Genomic DNA, 17,362 nt, shown 5'->3' with positions numbered 1-17,362 from the left:
CAAGAACTGAATGTGTGCGTATCTTGACTTTGACATTGAACTGCCCATATTAAGTAGGAGAATGGGTGGGTAACAAATGGCAGAACTTGGGGAAATATTTCTTTCTTCCTTTTAAAACAAGGCAGATGGTTTTTTGAACACGACTTGCCACAGCTCATAAAAGCGTAAGAGTTCTGGTTTTTTGAAAGAGAAAATAATAAGTTGATTTTTTTTAACGGTAAAAGTATCGTTTCTCCCAGGGGCTTAAAGAAAAAAAAAGCATTGAGAAATGGGAGTGAACTGCAAGATAGGGTTTGTGTAACAAGTACCTAAAACCACAGAAGTCACGTGGGCTCTTTCTGCTTTGCTACTTTTGATTACTTGTCAGAGGGTTAGAGTTTTAGCTTCCCCCATCCTGCAAGGCCACTCAACCATGTGCTAGCTGGAGTAATCTTTATTCACAATGTCTTTACAAAGGCTCCTGCAACAGAACAGCAATGGCAATCTGGTGGACTACTGTGCTGGTCCATCTTATAACCCTGACTCCACACTCACAGGCAGCTTCCGAATGGATGATAATAGAAGGATTCAAATGCTGGCAGACACAGTGGCCACTTTGCCTCGGGGAAGAAAGCAGGTATGATTACTGTTTTGTACTTTGAGAGTTTTCCTGTTCTCTAGGGAGCAGAGTGATATGTTTATCTGACTTTGCACTGAACTTGTACTTTAGAGGCTTGGAATTAGTCACTAAGAGTATGGGGGAGGACGCAGCTAAGAAGCCCAGGTTGCTCATGGACTAGTCCAAAAGATTTAAGACCATAATAAAATATTGTTTGCAAGGCCAAACTTAAAAGAAGATTGTTTTTCTCATTTGAAGAGGTGTTCAGGTAAAATGAAAATCGTTAAGTGCATCAAACTTAGAGAGTGCATGCAGATGTGGCCCGTTTGAGAATCATTGATCTTTTCCCCCTGTATGTGTCCCATTGATTCTATGCCTCCCAGCCTCACTCCGTGATAGTCATTTTCAATGGAATGAGAGTACCTTTTCTCCAGGACAGCGTTTGTTGACTAAATTGTTTTCGTTGCGGGGGCAGAGGTACATACCTAATGCCATTGGGAATGAAGGCTTTTACTGGATAAATTGGCAGATTGAGTACCAGCTCAGCTATTTACTAGCTGGTGGGACCTTGGGCAAGCCACTTGCCTAAGACTTCGTTTTCTTTTCTCTGTAATGGAGATAATAATAGAACCAGCCTAAGGAGCTCTTCTTTGGCGTAAGTGAAGAAAATGTGCCGTGCCTGACACAGCGCCTGACGTGAAGTTGGTGCTCAACCATCATGTTATCATTTTTATTTTTATTGTAAGGGATTTCCCTAGAGATGAAAACTCACTTAGGAAAATCCATGTCCAGCTGAGTTTATTTTTCGTTTCTTTGATTCCACAATTTCCAATTTTTAAAATAATTTTTTAACCATAGCACCTCTTCAGGTTTTAGTTATATAACTTGCTATCATGCTCCAAGTGCATATCTGAATTTAGAACTGGAATTGCTTTAAAGCATGAATTTTTGCCCTTCAATCCTCCATGTACATCATGTGCTCCTCTTAAGCCTTCTAATTTCAGGATTAGAGAGTTAGAGCATAGTGGGCGAGTCATGATCTTTTCTCAGCAATGTATACAGCTGATTCCTCGTTATTTTTCACAATGAAGATAAAGGCATAATTTGCCATGGTTGGGATTTTTGATCTTCGTTTAATGCGAAAGTGCTTCTATGACATTAAATTTAATCCAATGATGAACATTTCTGTCAATTTACTGCCTGTCTGAAAATAAAGCAGCTATAGGAAGCACCAAGGTCTTTATTCAGGTTTCAAATATGGAGCAGCTTGTAGAAGGTACAGAGATGAAAAGAACGCATTTCCTGGCCTTTTAGGGTTAACAATTCAGTAGGCAGAACAAAATAGGCATTACACAACATAAATGCTCTAATTCAAGGACATGTCTTTTAATATAACCTTGAAGGATAGGATGTTCCAGTTCTGAACGGTATTCCAGAGCAAGGGAATAATTAATGCCAAGGCACAGATCTCGGGGCCTTTAGGGCACGTTGAGGTAACAGCACATTATTATGTCTGGAGGACCCAATAAGTGTCTGTTGAAGGGGAGTGGAGACCTTGGTGCTGGGCTCCTTTACGCTTGATCTTAGCGTAAGGGCCGAGAAGCCGGCGGGCTGCTTTACTAAACACTTACCCTGAGGAAGCAGTGATTTGACCAACACAGGTAGCCACTGGGCATGTCTGAGCAGTGGAGGGTTTTAGGAGCCTCACTCTAGAAACATGGTGAGTACATGGGTAGAGACTAGCAATGAGGGACCAACTTTTATAGTAGTTGGAGAAAAAGGAAATGGACAGAATGGAGAGGAGACCCGGAGACTTGGCTGTGAAAGGCAGTGAAAATGGAGGAGTCACATCTGGTCTTAAACTCGAGGGAAGATAGCTTCCACTAAAAAGAAGGCAGTCAGTACGAGGTTACTGGAAGGAGATAAGGAGAGGGATTTGGGCACACAAAACACATGCATTGTGCATAGGTATATAACCTATATACACACAAATGCCCACATTCTCACACCGACGAATCTATCTGATGTTCTCATCTTTTTAGGCCCCGTCTTCTCCCTTTTCTCCTATTCTCTCCCATAGCAAACTCCTATTCAAACAGTGTTTTCTTCCTGTTGTGAGAATGACTTTAAGGAAAAAAAGAAGGCAAAACAAAAACTCTCTTCTGCATGATACTTATGATTCTGTACAGTTAGCATCAATGAGACTTGATGCAAGTTTATCCCAACATTTCAGGCTTTTCCAAATGGATGTTCATTTCCTTTAAGTGGTTTGTAGAGAATAATCACCCATTTGGCACTCCCTGAATCGCAGGCAACAAGATCCCTGTGAGGCAACCACATGAGCAGGTGTTTTTCTGCCCACTGTTATTTTCAACACTTTCAGGGCTGACGTCAACAGTTCATACTTCTCGTTATTGTTGGCTTTGGTTTCTGCAAAGCTGTATCTGGTGAGCATGTAGTTTCAGATTAATCTTCGGAAGCATTTGGGTGTTTACACTTGGAATTGCTTAAAAATAGATTTCTGTGTGTACCTATTATCTCAATACCTTTATTTGTAGGAGGCGACAGACATCTCAGTACAGCTTCTACTTCTGAACATATTTTTGGGGGGTAAAAATCCCTGTAATGGAAAACAGTGTGGGAAGGAGACGGGAGGAAATAAAGATAGGCTTTATAAATGTGGTGATAACAAAGGAGTAGTGATTGGGCCGCTCTGGGCCACTCCCTCAAGGGTAGTAGGTTGCAGTTGGAAGGCAGTTTAAGAACCAGGGACCTGACAAATGGGTTAGAAACTGGAATGTGCCTCACTGCTACCACAGGTTGTCTTTGCCTGACGTTCTCCAGGTTATTGAATTATTACTCAGTAGGCAACTTCAGAAAGGGTGAATTCACTTAAAAGTTCTGATCCGGAATTTTGTGCTAAACTCTGTAACGTGTCTATTTCTGGGATGGGTTCTGCCCTGCAGAAGCTTTCACATGATTTCTGTCTGTTCACCCATCTGTGACCCCGAACTCCCAAGTTTCTAACTGCAACAAGGTATCTTGATCATTAAATGAATACTTTTAGGTAGAACACTGTGTTAATTTCACTACGAAATAATTGGAAAAGTATTCTCTAATTCATACTGTGGCATGCCCTGAGTGAATAGCCCACAGTTTTTCTTGGAAAAGAAGCTCATGAGTCCACAGTGAGACTTTCTTGGGAAGCTGTGACGTTTATTTGGGTTCCTTAAGGGCACTTACGAGTTAGGAAATTGCACACGGTTCCGTTATTTTGCTGTATCTTAGAATATGTCTGTTGAGCCCTGCTAACCCAAGGTTCCTGGGTTAAAAGGGAAACAGAAAAAAAAAAAAAAAACAACACCTGGATTCCTGGAAGAATTAGGGAGATTGCAGCAAAGACTGGAAAAGAGAACAAGGCACAGGATTTGGGCTTTTGAAACAAACAATAGAAACAAAAGAAACATGTTAATATATATCCTCTCTCCACCCCCAATACTTTACGGAAATGCATTCACTCAGTGGGGACCAGGAAGTAACAATCTGTTACTTAGCAGCAGAAGTGGCTGCAGTATTGAACTTTGAGCTCCTGTGAGTCTGCTGGCTCTCTGGCTGAGCTACAGATTACCCTGATCTTTTGCAAACTGACAGCTGAAATATTTTGTGTTGGCTTCCCCCTAAAGAGGGACATTGTAAATCACCGCATAGCGGCAAAAATTCCGTTTTGAATATTAATGCCTGGTCTTTGAAGCCCTCTGACTAAAAACAAAAGAAGAGGAATCATAAACTCAACCCCAGGCATCTTTATATTAGTGGCTAACAAGGGGTTAAGGAGCTTTGTCTAATCAGCGGTCGTCATTGAATGTGTGGTTTGCAGGCCTGCCAAATTGCCAAACCTAGAGTTCTCATATTAGATAATGTGTAATAAAAGACAGCTGTTGCCGGCATATGCCGTTCATCACACACCCGTTCCTTATCCATACGTTTTGGTGTCTCCGCTGCAACCCCGAGAAAAGGCTCTGGCTGGGAGCGCATTCGGGAGCACTGACGCCCCGGGTTAGAGCCTAGAACGGGTTAGAGCCTAGAACAGGTTAGAGCCTAGAACAGGACTGCTCACTCTAGGAAAAGGGCTGTAGGCAAAATATTTTTCAAAGGGTGACACTTTGGATAAGGCCTTAGGCATGCTTCTTCCCACTTAGGCAGATACCCGGGTGCCTGAGCACGGCTGAACCCTGGGAACATTCCTTTCCACATGGCCTGAGTCTGACAGCCCAGATCACATGCAAGGAGGCTGTGTGTCAAGATGTGGCACGTGTCAGAGAATTTGATGGTGCCTAATTTGTTTAAATTGTTTTTTCTTTAAACATCAGGTGCCTAAGAGAGGTTCATCGCTGATCTAGAGTAGAAACTAATTTACAATTTGACATAGCCTGATTTTGTGTGTGTGTCGCTGGTAACCCAAATCAGTTGATCCACAGGAATTGGGTCTCTGCCGTGCGCCTCACGGTGTGCTAGGCAAATATTTTCAACTAGTGGATTAGCTAGATAGAGAGGTGAGCCAGAGAAAAGTAGGAAAATTGCTTTCTGTGTAGAGGATTTGGGTTTGTCTTGTGGAGTTAAACTATTTTATATTTGAATTTATCTGGAATGATTTTTTTTTACTTTAGAAGGCAGGTTACAGGTGGACCAGATGAAATCTTAACGTTCCTGTCAGTGCTGTGATTATTTGCTTGGCAAAAGGGCATTTAAAATTGCTGAGGAAAGGCTGGAAATAACTCATTCATTTTGGCCACCATTTATTCCATTTGGCAGTTATGTATTAAGGCATCAGAACTTCCTTTGTTTCCTATTAATCCTTTATGGTTCTTGCTGTTTTTGGACTGAGATGGTTTTGTTCTTTTTGTTTTGTTTTGTTTTGTTTTTCATTTTTGATGTTGTCACGTGTTTGGGATTTTCTTAAATTTAATTTTCTATTTTTAATGATTACCCTTGAGTTTTTCCTGCAAATATTTAAAATTTGATGAAGGGCAAAGTTGAAGAACATTTTAATGCATTTCTCCTGAACTTGATCTTTCACCACTACTTACTTACGTTGGTGTCTAATAGTTTACTTCTATTTGTCTATTTAGCTATTTTGAAGTTTCCCCTATATTCCAGGCACTGCACTAGGCACTGGGGTAGAAAGCAAAACAAGTACAGTCCCCACGTGGCTCTAAGGATAAAGATAATTCTGTACAGAGGCCAGGTATCTGATCCAGCATACCCTTTATATAAATACACATACAGTCTCCACATACAAGAATATGTGACTAATATGATGAATATTGATAGCAAGAGTAGTATTTTTAAATATAAGCCCTGGTTATGATAACAGGTAACAGGTAGATATGACCTACCTAAGAAGCTTGCAATCGGAAACAAGGATAAAAGCCAGGGAGATGCAAATAATGAAAGTCGATTGAGACAATGTGAGTGCAGTGTGCTGGCGAGATGAAAATACTTGGGAATATCAAGTTCATTGCTCTCTTTTATAAGAAGGGAGCCCTACTGCATAGCTGAGTCGTCCCTCGCCCATGTTTGTGGTTAGTAGGACAAATCAGGATGAAATAAACTATGCACGTTGTTGTGGGCCATCTATCGTTAGTCCTTACAAATTGAAAATAAATAATTTCTGGCAAATCTAGAGAATCTTTTTGGGTCTGAGCCTTCTGATTGCAGACTTCAGGATGATGCAAATGATTTGAGGGGTGGAACTGAAAAGACAAGGAATTCCAAAACGTGATCAATTTGCATCAAAGCGAGGAGAGATCATCTCTTTCTTACATTAGCTTAACTGACCAATCAGTAGCCAAATTCTGAACGCTGAGCCATTTCAGAAAGTTTGTGAAAAGGCTGGCATTTCTTACTTGATAATTCAGATTCATTACAGTGACGTAGGCTTCTGTCCTAACAAATGCCTTAATGAGGGTTTTGTTTGTGCATTAATTTTATGTGTTTTTCGCCTTCTGATTTTCAACCTCTATTTGTTTGGACTATGTGTTGATCTCCTGACTTTTTTTTCTCTTAGTTTATTCATTTATTTTGAGAGAGAGAGAGAGAGAGAAACAGAGAGAGCATGAGTGGGATAGGGGCAGAGAGAGAGGGAGAGAAAGAGAATGCCAAGCAGGCTCCACGGCGTCAGCTCACAGACCAATGTGGGGCTTGAACTCACAACCCGCGAGATCAGGACCTGAGCCAACACCAAGAGTCAGACACTTAACTGGCTGAGCCACCCAAGCGGCCCCTGACATTTTTATGTATTCACTGATAGATGACAGGCGTGTCAGGTTGACCATGAAACACCCGTGGGTTAGCTAGGATTGCAGTTTACATTTTGGGCCACTGGACCAACATTTGAGAAAGGGCTGATTACCATTTGTTAATTCCTAAACAATAACACAAAAACACAGAAAAAACAGCCATCACCTGAAAAAACAAGATGCTGCCTTTTGCTTATGTTTCCTATTTACAAGGGTAGAAGGTATCTCGGAAGTTTACGTTTATAGGATCTTTTTCCAAAATATGCCGAGGAGGAAAGGTGATAGTATTCCTGTTGTTTATACTATTTGGTTCCTTTGCTCTCTTGGCTGCAGATCTCACCGCACTCTTCCAGACCTTCTGCAAAAATCAATCATAAGCAGAATTGAGGTTTTGAGTCCCTGGTTTCACCTGAATTGTGCTTCTGCATATGAGTTGGTTCTTTAGAGATTATTTTTTCCTGTTAAAAACAGTAACATATTGAACTATTATAATAAATACAGTCATTTCATCAGTATCTCAAAAAACTATCAAGCATTTGAGTTTTATATGCCATTCTGTGGGTGTTGTTTTCTTTGGATTTCCGTGTGATTAGAAATTGCTATGGTTAATCTTTCGGAGGCTATTTTAAATAGAGATTAGAGATGACATTCCTTTTGGAAGCTTTGGAGTTTTGCCACATTACGTGGACTCTTTTTGCCAGGGTGTATTATTATCTGAGCCTCATTTAGCCTTTTAATGCTCCAAGGTTCCCCTTCCCCGCTCTCCTTTGCTACCACTAGAAAATGGAAATTACTACCTTTACATAACAATTTCCCAGAGCTGGGCCAAAGAAGGTGACAAAGAACAAAGTGCTTGGTGATTTACAACACTTCATAGTTGTGTCTTAAGGACCTTTGGATAACTGTGTGCTTATTATATTTTTCAGCTTGCTTTGACGAGATCAAGTTCTTTAGGTGACTTCTCCTGGTCTCAAAGGTAAAGAGATTCTTGTATTTTTGTGTCTCTCACCAAGGCATTCAGGAGCACAGCTCTTCAGACTGTGGACGACAACACACACACACACACACACACACACACACACACACACAGATTCTCACATACTACAGTTTACATGAATGTCAGCTGTTCGTAATTGTGGCAGTTATTTAATGATACGTATGTGACAAATGTGATACTTTGGTCTTCATGCATATTTTTCAATTTTTTTTTTGTTACAGAAAGCTTGTTACCGTGGAAAAGCAAGATAATGGAACTTTTGGATTTGAAATTCAGGTGGGCAGTTTTCAATTTTCCAGATTTTAATGAAGAAAGTGGCACTGACAGTATGATATTTGCAAAGAAAGAGTGAAGACAGGATCAGAGAATTATGGGCTCTGTGACTTGTATCTGTGACTTTTATCCAGTGTGCAGTGGTTTGGGGGAGTTTTTCAGCGTGCTGGGTGCCATCAAGGAAAGAAAACATTGAAGCCAAAATAAAACCCCTGAGACCTGCTCAGCTCCTTGTTCTGAGTTGCTTTAGTTTTCCTGTAAGTCTGAGCCTGATCAGAAACACTTGGTTTCAGCCAGATCTTCTAAATAAGAAAGTGAAATACTCTATTACAGATGTGCATTTTATATATTTGCATTTAAGATGTGTTTTGCATAATCATTTTTGTACTGTATATCAGATTTTAAATCTATTCTCTGGCATTCAAGAAATACTTGAAAGCGTGTATATTTGTGTATATGGGACTGCATGTATTCGTGTGGAACCTCTGTTACATTTTGAGATACTAAGGATTTCATCTTGGATATGGCAAAGAAAATTGGACTTTTTTCTTAATGACAACACCTTATAATTACTCTTTGAAACATTTTAGAACATTTGGGTCTACCTGCATATTGTCTCATGCTCTAGGAAGTTTCTAACAGTCTTTGTAAGTTTCTGTTTCTTTTTTGTTTGACATTTCAAAAAAATGTTTATTTATTTTTTGAGAGAGAGAGACAGAAAGAGAGAGTTTGAGACAGAGCGTGAGCAGGGGAGGGCTAGAGAGAAGGGGACACAGAATCCGAAGCAGGCTCCAGGCTCTGAGCTGTCAGCACAGAGCCCGATGCAGGGCTCTAACTCATGAACCATGAGATCATGACCTGAGCCAAAGTCGGACACCTGACTGATTGAGCCACCCAGGTGCCTCATATAGGTTTCAATTTCTAATAGCTTAAAAATTTCATTTCTTATTTGCTCTCTGCTTTTTCATGGCCATATTTGTAAAGATGGTGAGTTAGGTCAGATGAAGTCCAGTCCAATTAAATGCAACAGTAATAGCTTATGTATTACTGTTTTTTTTCCTCCATCACACTTTGGCATTTCTTTTCGATAATCATAGTCTTTTGCATAATCGTATTCTTATAGTGCACATCAGCTTTGAGATTAACTTTGGTGCTGCTTTCAAAAAACTTTGGTAACTGAATATCAACCCCCAAATTGGAAAGATGCTGTGTATTTGAAGATTAGGAACAGGAAACTGCTAATAAGTAAAACATGCCTTCTGAATAAAGAAACCAAATGGAACCCTAGCTATAAGGAATAGGGAGAAGGCTATAGGAAGAAGAAAGATACTTTCTACTTTCTGAACTATTCTACTTTTAAATTCGGTGACATCTATGATTCTTCTATGAGGTTTTAGAAGCATAGTACTCTCTCTTACTCCCCATTCATACGAAACGCTCTCTCTCTCTGCTGTGGAGACACTGCCTTTTGTGCTTGCTTTTAAATGAGAATTATCCAGAGGGTATGTAGCAGTTGCTACTGGAAACAAGATCGATGACTACCCACTTATCCTATTTCATGTAACAAATGAGGATTTTCTTCTTACTCTTCTATGATCTATGTCATTGTTTCCCCATGTTTCTCCCCCATACCATGAATGCTGACTCCACATGGAGCACAAGTCAAAACCGTCATTAGTGGACAGCAGGTTACAGCAGCTAGAACCTTTGTAGATAAACACGAGTTGATTTTATTTCTGAACTGCAGTGTGTTCCAGTAAAGCAGGAACCCAGTCCTCTGCCAATTTCCTCTTGGTATATGCTTTCCATTGCCAGCTCCACACCATCATCTATTTTTTTTTTGATGTTTATTTATTTTTGAGAGAGACAGAGAGAGAGTAGTGGAGGCACAGAGAGAGAGGGAGACAAAGAATCTGAAGCAGGCTCCAGGCTCTGAGCCGTCACCACAGCTCCCACGAACAGCGAGATCATGACCTGAGTGGAAGTCGGACGCTTAACCGACTGAGCCAACCAAGCGTCCCACACCATAATCTATTCTTTAACAGTCCTAAGATTTGCAGTAGTCATCAAATAGGGGAAATACTCTGGGAATTTTTTGAAGACCAGATAGAGCCTCGTGTATCCCCATCGTGCACCCATGGTTAACATGTATTCGGGTTCTGGTCTACCAAGTGAAGGGCACATTGGCAAAGAAACTACACATCCCCTTTGGATTTCCCTAGTTTTATACTGTGAGTGAGAGTCACACAGTTTGATAGCAACACAAATGTTAGATTCATACACACCAAGTTCATGTTCTCTCGGTGCTGCCTGGTGGGATTCTTAGGAGTTTCAAATGAAACAATACGTCATATAAAGTCCTTAGTAACGTGCCCGGTACCAGTAGATCAAACAATGGCAGGTGTTAGAATAAAGGTCACTGGGCCTGAGAGAGGGCAATGTGAATTTTATATCTCTGAGAAATGCAGGGGATTGTTCTGTCATTGGCTTCTAAAAATGGGAACTAGAAGACTAGGGGTGTGTGTGTGTGTGTGTGTGTGTGTGTGTGTGAGGGGGGCGGGGGGGATTATTTGACTATTTCAATCCAGAACTATGGGGCTTCTGCCTTTTCTTCTCTGTCCCCAATCCACAAATTTTACACTGGTTGTGCGCATATATGCTGGCTGTGTAAATCAACACGTCTCCTCTCATTGTACTCACTTTGATCACTGGACCTGGAGGGCAGATTCTCACTGCTAATAAGAGCTGTTATAAGGGTGGTTTCCCAGAGGAGTGACTGTTAGAGCTTTGGTTCATGTACCGCATGGACTAGATCACCTTTTCATTCCTGAAAGGGTCCAGGCTGTAGCAAGACTTCCTGGCAGAAAAGCTGTTAAAGGGATCTGACATAGAGGGAAGTGTAATAAATGACCTTTAAAGGTCCCTCGTACCTTTATGATATAGGGATTCTAAATGCCTTGCAGAGTGAATAGAGATTCCTTAGATGTTAACTAAGTCAAGTTTCTAGGAGTTGCATGCACATGATTGACTTCTGGTTCTGGAGTCTCTGTGTCTGTAAAATAAGAAGGAGTGAACATCAGGCATTAATTTCTCCACAGAGAAGCAGTACTGTAATAGGAATAACTTTAGGAATCAGATTACTCAACTCAGATACTGATTTTGATTCTAAATGGAACTAGGCTTCGTAACTTAAATGTGTGCAAAAGAAAAATATGTTTGTTATAGGTCACTGGGCCACTATATCGAGCAATATTTATGGAGTGTTCTTGGTACAATTTGAAACAAAAATAAAAACAAAACCAAGCGGGTTTTGACAAACTGAGGCAAGAGACGAAGCATAACTTTTTCTAATTTAGTTGAGTGACTAATGAACCGGTGAGTATTCAGGCAGGCATACCAGAGAGCACTTAGACAAGAAGGTAATCACGTCAATTATAGCACTTTTGAAAAAATACAGGGCAGATTGTCATTATTTGCAGAGCTCTGATTTAAAATAATTATTGTTGGCACATCTCCCTTCCTGGATGTGTACTGTTCCATATGCTCTTGTAATGAGTGCTTTAGCTTGGGAGAACCACACAGAGATTTTTCTCTTTGCTTTTTGGCTACTATTGTTTTATCCCATTGGGAAATAAGAAACCTAATTTTTCTTAATAGATATGTAATAATGAGAGCATCAGGTGGTCTCTCAGGCTTGAAAATGGAAAAATCTTGAGCCAGTCTTATCCCACTTTTAGTCTCACGCTGGATTTTTTTTTTTTTTTTAATGAAAAGGGTTGGCTACAGATTTCATCATAGAATCTCAGGACTGGTACCTTTGATTCAGTTTATATTCGAGAAAGACTTTCCAATTGTTCTTTGTACTTTTACCTGTTCCGCTGCATAATCAACACCCTTTTATTTTTTGACACGTAGATTTTGAATTTTTTGAATAATAATTACGTATCACTTGAATTTTTAGACTTACAGGCTCCAGAACCAGAACATGTGCTCTTCTGAGATGTGCACTCTGATTTGCAAAATACAGGAGGACAGCCCAGCCCACTACGCTGGCCTGCAAACTGGTAATTTATAACTTTGCTCATGTTGGGAATGATTTAAATAGCAAGAAAAGAAATCTTTATGCCATCGAAGGCCAGGATGTGATTGCTGCTTTGAATTTTCTTCCCTCTTTTATGTTGCTAAGGTTTGGGGCTTGCTTGTTTTGTTTTATTTGCATGTCAGGAGGGATTCTTCAAGCAAGTGTTTTAACACTCACTTTCCTTGGCATCTCCCAGGTGATGTCCTTGCAAATATCAATGGTGTGAGCACGGAAGGCTTTACCCACAAACAAGTCGTAGACCTGATCAGATCTTCAGGAAACATGTTAACGTAACTATCCATCTGCTTCCCATGGGGCTTCAGAAATGTTATGGTCTCTCACAATGCCTGTTGAGTGAATGAATAGGCTTTTTGTTCAGGATCACAAGAAGGGAGGCAGTGCACCAAAGCTTTGGGATCGGGTACAGACGTGTATTATCAGTCCCTTTTGTTTCTCAAGGTTTCCTCAAACTTGAAAGTATTGTCAACATCTAAAGTCAGAGGACATCAATAGCCCCAACATCTGTGTGGGAGGGATGGCATTTAGAAAATTTATTTATTTATTTATCTTAATGTCAAATTCAACTAAACTGGCACTACATTCTCTTTGGATAGAGAGGAATTAGTCCAGCTTCCATGGTTGATATAATCTTGTGGTTAGAACAAATAAAAGGTCAGGAGGGCTGAGTTTTTTACTCTCACACCACAAGCCAATTGTTTTTCTCTTCTAGTGTTCCATTTAGCAGGAAGAAAACTCTGGTCAACCCTCCCTGCCCTGCGACGCACACTCACACTTACTAATAGTCCAGACTTACTCATGGGAGAGTTTTCTCCCCAACTAGAGATTTGACTGAATTTTTCTACCATACCATCCTTTAGAGCCTAATACGACTTCAGTAATTAGTTAAAAGATGGAATTTCCTCAGTCATTCAAATGATATTTATTGAGCAAATACTATGTTTCCAGCTTTGTGATATAGGCTTAGGAGAGACAAAGACAAGGCCTCTTGTAGTGCTTTATTATCTGTGGAGGGAGATGGACAAGGGAAGCTTTCAAAATAAGTAATTTTGAAATTTCAACTTTTGGTTACTGCTATTAAGGAAGTAAAATGAGGAACGGGGTAGAATACTGAGTAAGAGGATTCTACCTGCGTTTAGAGGGATCTTGCCTGAGGAGGGGAAATCTGGGCTGAGACATAAAGAAAAAGAAGGGATGGTCATGGGAACTTCTGGTGAGAGCCTTTCAGGCAAAGAGAGAGGTCTGTGAAGTCTCAAAATGGGCTTGGCATGTCCAAGAGATAGAGAAACAACCAGTGTGATGGGTGGTTGGTAGATTAGGGAGAATATAAGAAATGAAGGCAGGGAGTTGGCCAGGGGGCAGAGCATGGGTCTTGTCAGGCTAAGTAATTTAAGCGTTTGTTCTGACGAAGGTGGGGTGTGTGTGCATTATCTCGCTCATCCTTCACAGCCACCTTGTGATGTTAGTTTTATTTCTATTTATGGATCAAGTGCCTGAAGCTTAAGTTAGGTGGAATTAAGATCAATGATATAGTAAGTGACTGGGCTAGGATTTCACCCCCCGCTCTGGAAGCCAAGATCTGTTCTCTTCAGCTACCCCACAGCTGCTCATTGCAAGCTGCCAATAGAAAATCCCCTGGATGCTCTTCAATTATTCTGGTCTAAAGCTTCAAAGATGTTCTTACTGTGTGTGGGACTCGTGATGGTCCAACTCCGTGGATCCTGTGAGTTCAGGGTAAAGGAGCTCTTTACTCCAGAGAAACTTGAATCTATATGGTTGGAGCCATATAGAATCCCAGGGAAAATGGTGGCAGTTAGAATCAGGAGGCTATGTTCCAAATGGTTGAGGTGGGTAAAACGCAGGTATGTAATTAAGGAGTAGTGGGTGGAGACAAATGGAAATTCAGACGTCAGGAAAATGAGAGACAACTGTATAAATACTGAAGAGGGTGACCAGTGTATTCCTGAGGTTTGGCACATAGACATTTATTGCTTGTTCAGCTCAGGTCAGCATTAAAGTTCCCACTGAAACAGATTCATAGGGATCCTCACCCGTGACCAGAGACAAGACCATCCTAATGAGAAAGGAGACAACATCTTGGCTTTCATTATCATTTCATTATCTTGGGAATGATGCTATTAGAAATAGAGAAAAAATTCGTCTCCGTATTTAATGCTATTATTCCCCCATGACTTGAAAGATTTCCTGAATCTTAATAAATAGTTACAGCTTATTTGTCAGAAGGAATTTGAACCAATACTTTAAAAATATTTAGGTGTGTGACTAACACATGGAATTTGTTACCTTATTCAGATTGCTGACTTAGTAGTCAAAATAAAGGCCTCAACATGAGCCCACAAAACAAATCACTCAGGATAGAACACGTCCTTTTATTTTTAGAAAGGCATTTGGTATAGGGAGAAAAGAACAGCATCAAACTGATAATGCTAGGATTAAGGTTTATAAACTTAAAAGGTTCCAAGATGTGAGAGTCATATGAAGGTTATTATCTCTTAGCGGTTTCGGTTCTGTTTGTTCGAGCTGCAAAATTAAGTCAATTTACAGAGTAAAGGTCCCTAGCATCCCAGGAAAGAAAGGATGTTTCCCTTTTCCAAGAAAGAGCATGTTGCTTCCACTGTTTGAAAATCCCTATTGCATGTTGGTTTCATTGCTGGATGCTAAGCATGACTATCTAAATTCTGGCACACAGTAAATGCCCAGTAAATATTCACCAAATAGAATAGGTGATTCAGTCAGAGACCATAAGAATAGATTCCATTAGAGAACAACAATCATTGCCATACGCTGGCATCTATAAAGCGAGCCATCGGTTACAAGTTAAACAGTATCTTTTCTTTCAACCTCCCTCTCTAGGGGACATTTTGTTTTTGTGTTGCTTTTGTTCCATTTTCTTTCTCTGAATATTGTCAGAAGATTCCGCCTAGGTGCAGATACTTGAAGTGCCATGGAAATAATAACATTTTTGTTGCTTTTTTAAGTGTAGTCTGTGCTCAAAGTGGCATAATCTACAAGGATGGTACTTGTTCGAAAGAATCACTCATGCTGTTCCCTCCCCCCCTCCCTTTCTCTTAAAACAGGATAGAGACTCTTAATGGAACAATGATTCTCAAAAGAACAGAGCTGGAAGCAAAGCTACAAGTTTTAAAGGTAATTTAATTTAATACAGTGAGGTACCTTTTTCATCCTTGAATGTGTGAGTGGTAGAATAAAAATCTATTTGAGGAATTGAAATAGCCCTTGAAGATGAAATGTCATGATGAGTCTAAACTGCTGAATTATCAAGAGCCACACAATTACCTTTACGGGAATATTAAATTCCACAAGCCAGTGCAAATCACGTTCTTCCTTCCTCCTTCGGTGTTTCTGTGAGGCTCAAAAAAGCAACAGGAAGGCACATCACTTGAAGAACTTTTCATTCATGCACCTGTGATCTCTCTTGATTTACATTTTGTTTGGGGAAGAAACAAAGGAGGAGTTGCCGGTCTTTTCTTCATCCCCCCCCCCCCCCCCCCCCCCGCGTGTTGCCTGTTTGCAGGAGGGCCTAGAAGTTTTGTTTTTCCACTTTCCTCTTCTGTGTCTTTCTGTTCAGCCTCTTTCTTCCTCCAGAAATCATCTCCCTCTTCTCCTGTGGTTGTCCTTGAAATCTACTTTCATCGGCCAACACGCAATCAACTCTGAAGCGGGGAAAAAAAAAAAATTAAGTTTCCAGGAGACAGTGCATATTGCAGGATGTTTAGATACAATTCCCTGGGATGGCTTTTTGGGGGTCTTGAAAATCTCAGTTTGCTAGATGGGTGAGGTTCTGCCAGGCCATGAAGTACAGCCCTCACCCATGTGCATGTGAGTCATGCTCCTACAGATTGCAATGATCTCTTTATCCCAGAGATCTCCCCTGCATGGCAGTGAGGGGGCCAGTCTAAGCAGAGACCACACGGCCTACTACAGGCAGGTTGCTTGCCTGGACAGTGTTTAACAATAGCTGGTGTTTATCAATTTTCTTTGTGAAGCATGGTCTTCTTTTCTTTTTAATGTTTATTCATTTTTGAGAGAACTAGAGAGAGCATGCACATGTGCGTGCCAGTGGGGGAGAGGCAGAGCTGGGGACAGAGGATCTGAAGCGGGCTCTGTGCTGACAGCAGAGGGCTCGATGTGGGTCTGGAACTCACGAACTGTGAGATCATGACCTGAGCCAGAGTTGGACGATTAACCAACTGAGCGCCCCTGAAGTGTGTACGTTTTAATTTTTGCGCCCGTGAGGGGAGAGTTACTGTTTCTGTTTTATCTTGTATTCTTCCTCCCTCCCCCCACATCTAGTTCATCAATAACCTCTGTTTCCTTCTGTATCAACACTGATTTTGTACTCTTGTTATTGTACTTATTGCTATATTTTGAGTTAATTTGTAAAATTTCTTTAACAATTCCTCTGTTCAGATTATGATGGGAATTGACATTTATAGGATAAATATCAATTGACATCTTTATGGTTTTCACTCTTCCTACTTCAAACATAGGACTTGATCTTTTAAATCAGGTTTTTTGTGTACTTCAAAAATATTTTATAATTTCTTCATGCACTGCTGTATATCTTTTATTATGTTTATTCTTATGTACCTTCTAAGTTTTCTTGCTATAATAAATATAATCTTTTAAATTTTTTTTTTCAATGTTTATTTATTTTTTGGACAGAGAGAGACAGAGCATGAACAGGGGAGGGGCAGAGAGAGAGGGAGACACAGAATCGGAAACAGGCTCCAGGCTCTGAGCCATCAGCCCAGAGCCTGACGCGGGGCTCGAACTCACAGACCTCGAGATCGTGACCTGGCTGAAGTCGGACACTTAACCGACTGCGCCACCCAGGCGCCCCTAAATATAATCTTTTAACTTTAATTTAATTTATTTATGTTTATTTATTTTTAGAGAGATAGAGAGTGCACATGCATGAGTGGGAGAGAGGAGGAGAGAAGAGAGAGAGAGAGAGAGAGACAGAGAGAGAGAGAGATTGGATCTCAAGCAGGCTCTGTGCTGTCAGACCAGAGCCTGATGGGGGGCTTGATCCCATGAATCATGAGATCATG

At 40.6% G+C, this 17,362-nt stretch overlaps 1 protein-coding gene across 4 annotated transcripts in view; it reads left to right on the top strand.

Annotated features, from left to right (window-relative positions):
• LOC122481352 (cytohesin 1 interacting protein) overlaps positions 1-17,362 on the top strand; it is a 76,831-nt gene that overhangs the window by 43,105 nt on the left and 16,364 nt on the right. Inside the window, exons 2-7 of one of the 4 annotated variants that reach the window (XM_043576766.1) lie at positions 457-616; positions 7,824-7,873; positions 8,116-8,170; positions 12,129-12,231; positions 12,445-12,538; positions 15,365-15,434. In XM_043576766.1, the coding sequence (XP_043432701.1) occupies positions 548-616; positions 7,824-7,873; positions 8,116-8,170; positions 12,129-12,231; positions 12,445-12,538; positions 15,365-15,434 (441 nt within the window). In that variant the 5' untranslated portion in view covers positions 457-547. Of the gene's footprint in view, positions 1-347; positions 617-7,823; positions 7,874-8,115; positions 8,171-12,128; positions 12,232-12,444; positions 12,539-15,364; positions 15,435-17,362 lie in introns of those variants that run through there. The other 3 variants (XM_043576767.1, XM_043576765.1, XM_043576768.1) reach the window with 3 other exon arrangements.

The sequence above is a fragment of the Prionailurus bengalensis genome, chromosome C1, assembly GCF_016509475.1.
Source record: "Prionailurus bengalensis isolate Pbe53 chromosome C1, Fcat_Pben_1.1_paternal_pri, whole genome shotgun sequence".
Classification (NCBI taxonomy): domain Eukaryota; kingdom Metazoa; phylum Chordata; class Mammalia; order Carnivora; family Felidae; genus Prionailurus; species Prionailurus bengalensis.
This window is presented reverse-complemented; position numbering and strand designations above follow the sequence as displayed.